The sequence below is a fragment of the Eschscholzia californica genome, unplaced genomic scaffold (assembly GCF_041429995.1).
Source record: "Eschscholzia californica isolate CP2 unplaced genomic scaffold, dmEscCali1.0.p SCAF_4, whole genome shotgun sequence".
Classification (NCBI taxonomy): domain Eukaryota; kingdom Viridiplantae; phylum Streptophyta; class Magnoliopsida; order Ranunculales; family Papaveraceae; genus Eschscholzia; species Eschscholzia californica.
The window spans coordinates 18,908,961-18,918,770 of NW_028238461.1; the positions used below are offsets into that span (position 1 = coordinate 18,908,961).

The window sequence follows — 9,810 nt, forward strand, 5'->3', positions numbered from 1 at the left end:
TAAAACTGATAAAATAACGATAAACAATAAACTTGATTAATAATAAACTTGGTTGATAATATTCTCTGATCTGGTTAACAAAGACAGACTAGACTTCTCTTATATAGAGATTGTACTTTCCTAGATAGACTCAAATAAGGAAATAAGATAACTACTAATAATACTTTCCTTGATTGCTAAGACTCATAATTATGGAAACCCTAAATACTTAATTATAGAAACTACGCTAATGTAGCTTCTTGACCGTGAGGCCCACTATCACCATGGCCGTGAGGCCCAATAGGAAGATGGTCTCCATCATACTCCCCCGCTGCGGAACAACTTGCCCCCAAGTTGGTGTTGTCATAAAGCGGATCGTCCAAGTAATGAGGATATATATCAGCGATGTTGAAGGTAACTTCGGCGACGAGTTTGAAGGCAATCCTTAGTTCCCACTTTTCACGAAAATTGCCGAAAATCCGAAGAAGAAAAATATTGACAATATCACCAATTATAATGTGAAACATATATTGCCAAGATACTCGCAAAAGCAATACCAACGTAGATACGTCTAGTAAATTGCGACATCGCCCGTCATCTTTTAGTTTGACGAAAGAGGTCACATATACAACCTGTCTTGTTCTTGGAAAAACAATGGATGACCATGAAGATTGGTTTGTATGATTCTTTGAAGTTGAAAGCCATGAAGAAATCAATGGAGGAGAAATTATTTTATGATTCGACACAACTAATTCGTCTCCCGGAATCATATATGGATCAAACAACTTATTCGAGCTTGTGTTAGTTAGTTGAATTTCTTCTTCTAGATCTGTCTCATCGAAATTTTCTTCCTCCATTATTGAAAAACTATGATTTTTTTTTATCAACAACCTCTCCTTCAATAATATTGACCATGGTAGTCGAAGGAATTTCGGATAATAATTTATTCGATTGAATTTGAGATTCTATAAAAGATAAGTATTCATGTAAAGGGAGAAAAGCATATCGAAAAATACTTTTCACTTTATTCCAATCATCTACGAACGATTTTCCTTCATTAACGAGTCTCCATTGCATCTCGTTGTATTTTTCATACACTCTTGTAGACAAGTGTTGTTCAAGAATAAAAACCTTATCTTCATCACGAACCTCTTGGTTTATAAACCAATCTTCCATCTGTTGAATCCAAAAATCTATATGATATTGATAATCAAACATAGGAATTTTGGAATCGACATTAATTTTGTTTTGATCTTTTCGATCAACATAGAGTTGTTGTGCATCTCTTAAAGGATCCCAACCTAAACGCGGAAGATTATTCCAACATTCAAGATGAGAAGTATTTAAAAAAAAAATTATCTGTTCCCAGATTCTTAAAGCTCTGAATACCAGCTGATGTAGATTGTTGCGGAAGCGTAAAAGTAATGGAATCCACCATTGTTAATAAACTAAACTAACGAAATAAAACTGATAAAATAACGATAAACAATAAACTTGATTAATAATAAACTTGGTTGATAATATTCTCTGATCTGGTTAACAAAGACAGACTAGACTTCTCTTATATAGAGATTGTACTTTCCTAGATAGACTCAAATAAGGAAATAAGATAACTACTAATAATACTTTCCTTGATTGCTAAGACTCATAATTATGGAAACCCTAAATACTTAATTATAGAAACTACGCTAATGTAGCTTCTTGACCGTGAGGCCCACTATCACCATGGCCGTGAGGCCCAATAGGAAGATGGTCTCCATCAGGTCGCTTGTTGAAATACTTCAAATAAAAACAACTTCCTAAATTAGCAAAATACTTCAATGGTCATTTGTCACATACAACAATAATGACTAATAATTCACATTCCAATAATCTTTTGATGGTTGGTACTCCATATACAAGTTTCAATACAAATACATAATTATGTACCACACTATTATAGATAATATGTTAAATGAGTTGTTCACGAGTAGCTCGGGACACAATAAAGAATGATCAAGTTCGGTTCGTTTATATAATCGAGCGTGATTTTGGGCTCGTGTTAAGCTCGTACTCGTTAATCTTCAAGTTGAGCACGAGCAATAGTCGAGTCAAGTTCGAGCAACTCGTTATAAGCTCGACTCGATTATACCCCTAGGAAAAATTGAAGGAATTTAATTTGGGAGAAAGAGCGGGTCAGAAAATTAAACATCATCTGTTAAATGTAACTCATGAAAAAAATTGGTGTGCTATTTTTTTCGTGAATTACATTTTTTTTTTGTTTCATAAAAAAAAAAGTAGCCCACCAAAAAATAGTACACCAATTTTTAATTTATGAAAAGTATGAAACCAAAAAAGAAATTAGTCACAAAGGACAGGGCCATAAGAAGAAAGAACCCTTAAAAATCTAGAGCCACGAATTTGAGAGAACAGAGATGTATAGATGGTATTATAAAAGATCATAAGTGATTGCAGACGAGATAACAATTTCTTGACGGGAAGGAAATGAAGCATCTTTTGTATTCATAGACATGGTAGGATGATTTTGTAGACATTTGAGTCGTCTACGCATACAATTATTATTTTTTTATGGAAATTGATTACAATTATTATTCAAACTCTTACAAGAACGACCTATAACGCAACTAAGCCCAACAACATTATTTATACTTCAATAACCAAGTTCAATAAACCATGAATTCTTCAAAAGAAGATAAGAATTTTGTGTTATATAGAGGTCGGGCATGACATTTGGTGGAACAATGAGAAGATTTTCAAACTTTCCTCATCGTTAATAATATGGTGTTCTTACATCCTCTCTAATTTAAAAGGTTATACTGTAAGTTCATGTGATGAGGAATTGTGATGATGATGATCATGAGTTTGTTGTTATAATTTGGACCGGTTTGAAGAGGAAGGTGCCTCACACTATTTACTTCTTCGTTATGATGCTTTGCTTAAAAATGACATTTATTGGCTGACAACCGACACTTTTCTACTTAGTTCATCATTCCTACTTATGTATACATTATAATAAAGTTTATGATCTTCAGGTTCCTCTCATAAGCGATGCTTAGGATTATTTCATTTGGTGATCTTTTGTCTTTTCATTTTGTGACCTATGGTCTTTTCATTTAGTTTTTGTAATGTTGTACTCATTTCCCTTTATGTTGTACTTTACGTTTGTAAGTTCCTCGTTGTAATTTACTTCTGTAAATTTCATGTTGTACTCAAAGGAGTCAAAAATCTCATAACCATGTAATGTCTTGAATTAGTTTCCTACATATGAATGTTAATTCTGGTTTAACTCAAAAAAATATAAAAAATAAAAACAACCATGGAATCCACTTATGCTGGGAATCGAACTTGGAACCTCAAGGATTTTTGAAGTCTATGTCAACGTTATACACCGCTTTGGACTACCAAATGTTGACATAGGTGTAAAACTATTGAAGTTGATAGATTGTTTTTCTGAAATCAGTCGCTGGTGGGCTGGGTTGACAGGCTTTTGCCATGTCGAGCTTTTAGCCGGGAGAGGCCTAAGTGCTTGCTGGACTGAGTACTCAGTCTAGCCCATGTTTGATACACGCAGAGACATCTGGCCCGTCTAAACTCGTGGGTTAAATTCCAAAGAAACCGCAATTGGTTCTCTGAATCAGGACTAGTGGGTCAAGTTTTTAAGAATTTGTAAAACGAGGCCCAGTTTCAATGATGTGTTTTTATCTTTCATTATAGATGCCCATGGTCTGGGAACAACCATACTTCACAAAATGTTATCAGGAAAGGAGAATTTTAGTTCAGACGTAAGATACCTATCCAGAAGTTTTCGCAACTTAATCATGTATGATGGAATCCTCAAAGATATAATTTGATCGCATACCCGATTTCATCTAGGAGTCAGAAATTTCCATCTATATTTCATCGTTAATGCAATTATTAGCCTCGCTTTGGTTAGCTTGTTTGTAAATCAAACTACACAGCTTGATTTCCTCAAACTAATGATATCACACCAAGTCGGGTTCCTCTGCTGTTCTAATGGAGAATGATACACGGATATTAGAATTGATCAGGCTTTACACGATCAGGTAGAACATAATATTAGGGAATAATATGATCACATTCAGAGTTTTGATGAACAGAGGGCAAGAAAACTATAATAAGCAAAATTAAAATTCACACAAACACAAGTAGTTTATATACTGTAGTAATTCAATGCTCATCCTCACCTTCTTATCTACTATCCAAAGTTAATTATCGGAAAGTAAGCTAATTGATTTATCGACACTGTACAAGGAAAGGTGAATAACTGCTGCAAGTTCGGCATTGAAATTAAAGTACTTGAATATTTTCTCAGTCTAGAATCACACACTGCTCTTTACTTTCACAAGCTCGGCAGCTGCACGTGCCGCGGCTGAAGCACGTTCTGCCGAGGCAATTGCAGCTCGAGCTATCTCGAGGATGTCCGAGTTTGTGCTCCGTCTTGTATCAGAAGTTGCACCGGTAACCAAGTTTTCAGGGTTAACAAAATCTACCAAGGGTTTCTTGCTGGCGGGCACGGGAGTAGGTTCACGGTTTTGAGTTCCTTGCATCCTGTTTGTGCCAACAACAGAACGGGATTCATTTCGGACAGACGAGCGGAGATGGTTATCTTTAGTGGGAGTTTGAGAGTCTGCAACTTGACTGCATATCTGCCTTGACCCGTCCTAGTTGACATCCGAAACATGATTATATAAGCTAAATGGCAACAAGTGCTAAAGTTGAAATTAAGAGTTTAAGCCATTAAAAAAATAAATTTTAGTTGAACTTTTGTTTTGTGGATTGTCGTGTTTCAAAACCGAGGATTTCTATCACTTCAAAACCGATACTACCAACATACTATTAAATGGGAAACAACTACCTGTTTGATGAAACAAAGAAATGTTTTTTGATGATCGGTCTCAACTATATCAAATGATAGACTTTACTCATTTAGGACACATTATTATGATTTAACTAAGGTTTACATTCTATTAACCTAATCACAGATTAAACTCTGTTTGCGCTACCATCAATATCTGGATATAAGGTTACGCCCGACCTTAAAGATATATAGAAATCCGATAGTATGTTTTTAGTGGATAAGTTATTTCGGCAGAGTTTTTAACCTTTTGAAAGAAGGGGTCCACGTTTCAGATTAGAACAACTTGAGGTGAGTTAGAGTGCCTTCCAAACATATTTTCTCAAACAGGTCAGTTCGAATGCTAGTTAGCCTTTTAATAAAGAGATAACAAATAAATTAGAGACATGGATCAAGAAGTAGAAATACCAGTAGATCTTCATGTTTTTTACTAAACTCCGCCTTGGTATTTGAAGCATCCCATTCCAGATTGTACTGTTTAGATATTTCTTTCAAAAGGCTAATTTTCTCTTCGGCTGATGGAGCTCTCACAGCAAGTTTCTCAATTATCTGCCAATAATTAGAAAAGAAGATTAGAACTCTTCATAATGGAAGTTAAAAAGCCCATTCTTATCGCTCTTCCACATAATTTGCAAAAAACAGCATTAGATCCAAATATACATCGCGATTGATGCTACTATCAGGACGAAGCTCAGTAATGGCGGAAGTGAATTCTTTTCCATATTTGACTGTAAACAGATTTTGAATCTGCAACAACTCTGGCAAATCTGAACATCTTGGAGCGGCAAAGATTATGCTCGAAATAGCTTCCTTCAGTTCTGCTGGACATTCTCTGTCAGATCAAGGAAATTGTTAGATAAATCAATCATGGTATCAGTTTCAGTAATCCGTTAGTAAAATGACTCAGCTATCTAGGTTCCAGGTAGTCAAATTAGTAAGCAACCAAACTTCTGGTTACTCAACAATCTAGACGATGCATGATAATGTCCTCACTTGCATACAGACTCACGGCGTAAGGTTTGTTTCCTAGGGACCGACTTGGTACACCACCTAAAATGTCTTGTCATGCAGTGAGGTTAGGCCGTTAGTAACAGTGTAACACCATACATACCAAGCTCAAGGCACTCCTCCAAGCAATGTGGGACTATCATATCTCCTACCCCTAGAGATGAGTCCCTCAACTCTGTTAGCATCTTTGACCACCCAACTCCAACCTCTGTCTCCATAATCCTTTATTTACCGTGTTGGCCCGAGCTCGATGGCCAAAAGGCTTTGTTCCTTCATGAGCTTCGTGAGCCTACCCAAAAGGCTTCCACATTGATTTAATAGACCCTCAATCATTTAATCAGTTCCAAAACCGGGGTTCCACGACAAGGTGGACCACCGGATGGTCTCACCCAGGAACAAAACCTTGTGCCACCCAGTGGTATCTATGTGGAAACAATATCATTCATGTATTAGACTTGGTCTTACAAAGATGGCATTAGATTCAAAGGAGTCTCATCTCTAGAGACGGGAGATGTTATAGTCCAATATCGCTTGGAGGAGAGTCCAACACCCAGTTACATACCTAACCTCCATTCATGGCGACAGCCTTTAAGTGAACTTCGGAGTGGGCTCACCAGAGACGGGAGAACAGAACTTCACAAGACGTAGTAGTGTAAGTTAGGACAATATTCTGTATGGGCTCGCCAGAGTCAGGTCTTACGAAGAAGTTTCGGTGGTGGTTTAGAAAGTTAATAGGTGGAAGATGCGAAGAAGCTTTAGTTAGTTCAGGATGTTTATAAGCGGGTCACTACTGTAGTTCTTAGACCGTAGACTCCTTTATCGAGATTGATTCTGGTTAGAATTCTTTTTTCGCTGAATCGTCAGATTGGTTCAGTTACAGATCACTATGTAGACTAAAGCAGAAAATAAAAACTTAAGCACTTCCGGTTTAGGTAAAAACAAAGAAGAAACAAATTTAAGAATTCTTACTTCTGGCTATCAAGAATTGGAACACGTGCTAGAACAAACTCACAGAACAGTTCCAAAATCTCATAGGCAGCCCATATGTTCATTTCTCGTATGACATGCTCGACCTACAAAAGTCAAGAACAACCCAAGAACGTAAATACCAAAAAAACAATCAGATTGGTGTAAGCGATTCCTAACTAAGGAATCAGAAAAGATTGTGAGTTCTGAGTGGTACCCTAATTCGAGCAATGGCTTCTTCCCCATTCTGAAGAAATTGTGCTATCTCTTTACGCATATTCTTCAATTGAACCTCTCTTTTGTTCTGCATCAACTTCATGCGTGATATTGCCAGGCTCACACATGTTTTGCTAGAACAATATCGATTAACAAATGAGACATCTTTAGAAAAGAATATAGCACTTCCAAGTTCCAACCAGATAGACAATAACCCATCATAGCTTAAAAAATGAAACAGTACCATCAAACTGGACTCAAAGAAATATGCAAGAATGAAGACAAACTAGTTCTTATTGCAACTATTAAAGCTGAAATTAGTACCCAAACTTCATAATCTGCCTCTAAATCATGGGAAATAGCAAGAAAATTTGATAACATAAAACCTCATAAAGATTCAACTAATGTGTCTTTATATCTTTGAAATTTATAAACTTATGAAGAACCCATTTTGCACAACTCATTGTCAGACAAAGAGTATATCTTTAAATTCATAAAACCCTACCCAAATCCTATACTTAGAGGTTAAATTTATAAAAACAAAAAAACCCTAGAGATTAACTGTTCCCTGATCCATAAACTGATATGCAAATTACAAAAACAAGTTGTAAAGTCTAAAACTGATTGAAATTGAACTAATGAAAAAGGGGTATTTGAAACAAACCATTTAGCACCAAAAACGCCTCTGTTGAATAGTTGATTCAAGAGTGACATGACCCAATCGTAAATCAAAATGAATCAAATAAACCTTTCAGCGGAAATATGATCCAGAATTTTTCAGGAAAATGTTCCATATTTAGATTTCACTCCTTAAAAATCCTGGATTTACATCTGAATCCCTCACTTCCTGATCTGAACCGTTGAAAATATCGACGGTCCAGATCTAAAACCTAACTTTAAACATTTAAACCTCTTTTTTTTTTTTTTTTTTTTTGATGAAATAACATTTAAACCTCTTGTTCTTTCATTTCAAACATTACCATTTTGGTCATTTAGGGGTTTTCAATCTAAGATTTAAGACCTAATTTGTTTGCCAAAGAGGTCAGGTATCATCTTCAAGCCAGATTCAAGTTTTTTCAGGTATCATCTTCAAGCCAGATTCAAGTTTTTTCAGGTATCATCTTCATACCCAAATAATCAATTTTATGTTTTTTTTTTTTTTTTGTTTTCTAAAGTAGTTCTTGCTGGTTTCTTGTTAGGGTTTTTTTGCCCTACTTGGTAATGTTTATATTAATGCACAAGAATTTAACAGTATTAAAAAATGAGGAATTTAGAGGATGGTGTTGCTCTAGTTGGTGGTGAACTGATTTTGGGATATAACAATGAAGATATTGGCACATAAATTCCAATTTGGTACTCCTGGAAAATCTAAGCAATTAGTTGGTTAATCAAGGTCCATTAGCCTTGATCAGATGTGAAAAATATTCGAAAGTAAGCGGCTGAAATTCAGATGAGTTCTTAATGTAAAGGTTGGTTATCAAACTACCCACTACCTATAAGGCTATACCTATGAAATTCAGATTCTTTAGTATTCAGTACCTAGAACCAGTGATCATAAATTAGTCGTAGTAGTAAGGAGTTGAGTTCCTAAAATACCTAGCAAGATTTTGACATACAAATATATGTTGTAGAGTATTGGGATGAGGAAGTCCAAATGCCAAAGTAGGGTTCCTGCCAAAAGTAGGATTTGGTAAGAATGGTCTTGTGATCATATTTTAAATTAGGATTCTCATAATTAGGGAACTTCCATTTTAGGGGAATTATGAAATTTGTCTTTGAACAATGCAATTGTACAATTTGATAGATTTCCTGGCGTTCTTTTATTATGCTTTCTGATTTATGGTTGTTCTAATTGATTCTTGTAATTGATTTTTTTGAAGTATCCAAAGATGGCTGCCAAGTAGGCTAAAGAAACTCAGATGAAGGGATTAAGAATTTAGGATTCTTATTCGTTACCAAATATACCACAAAAATTCCTTTGGATTCCTAAATGCTACTATCTTAGGACTCATCCAAATGCATTGTGAATCCTCGGAATCATGATTCTTTCATCTCAACACACCATTAGGGTTTTACTCCATCAATTGTTCAAGACAAGAATACTTATCAGAGTCCCTTTTTCCCGAGTCAAACTGATGATATTTTAAGTTAATAATATGGATTCAAGTTTTAAGAGTATTTTTGTGTTTTGATTTAGTAGTGAGTTTGAAAGAGTAAAATTCTCCCTTCCCGTAATCAATGGTAGGGGTTCCATTATGTAGTTTTTCAAAGAAAATATTACAAAGAATATTACCAGAATTACAAGAGGATATTACAAGAAATATTACCTAGGATATTCTATCGAATAAAGATATTATATATATTCTTTTCATATACCAAAAACGAGTAGATATACTCTATCACCCTCACTCAAGCTCAATCTTCGGATCCAGGAGGGAGTTTGAAACATAATACTTGATGATGAGCCTTCACTAATCCTTGATGATGAAGTTCAATTCTTGGTATTCTTATGTTCCTTCTTCTTCTTCTTATGATCCACAAGTTGATAGAGTATATCTACTCGTTTTTGGTATACGAAAAGAATATATTATGTGATATTTTTTATTCGGTAGAATATCCTAGGTAATATTTCTTGTAACATCCTCTGTAATTCTGTTAATATTCTTTGTAATATCCCTTGAAAAACTATATAGTGAAACCCCTACGAATGATTGTGGGAAGGGAAAATTTCACACTTTCATCGTATCCAGAGCTTAAGGTTCTTG

The 9,810-nt window shown here is 35.2% G+C and overlaps 1 protein-coding gene across 1 annotated transcript; it reads right to left on the reverse strand.

Annotated features, from left to right (window-relative positions):
- Positions 1-4,084: 4,084 nt before the first annotated feature.
- On the reverse strand, positions 4,085-8,026 carry LOC147543416 (Regulator of Vps4 activity in the MVB pathway protein). The gene is made up of 6 exons (XM_086634714.1): positions 7,710-8,026; positions 7,047-7,179; positions 6,833-6,936; positions 5,516-5,687; positions 5,264-5,404; positions 4,085-4,661 (listed from the first exon to the last, which is right to left on the reverse strand). Exons 1-6 carry the CDS (start codon positions 7,757-7,759, stop codon positions 4,320-4,322), a joined length of 942 nt encoding a protein of 313 aa, XP_086490840.1. The 5' UTR covers positions 7,760-8,026; the 3' UTR covers positions 4,085-4,319.
- Positions 8,027-9,810: the final 1,784 nt, after the last annotated feature.

Coding starts and splice junctions, on each gene's coding strand:
- LOC147543416 (XM_086634714.1), bottom strand. CDS start 7,759: ATGTCACTCTTGAATCAACTATTCAACAGAGGCGTTTTTGGTGCTAAA. Junction 5,688..6,832: donor CCAATTCTTGATAGCCAGAA/GTAAGAATTCTT, acceptor TTGATCTGACAG/AGAATGTCCAGCAGAACTGA. Junction 5,405..5,515: donor ATAGTAGCATCAATCGCGAT/GTATATTTGGAT, acceptor AATTATTGGCAG/ATAATTGAGAAACTTGCTGT.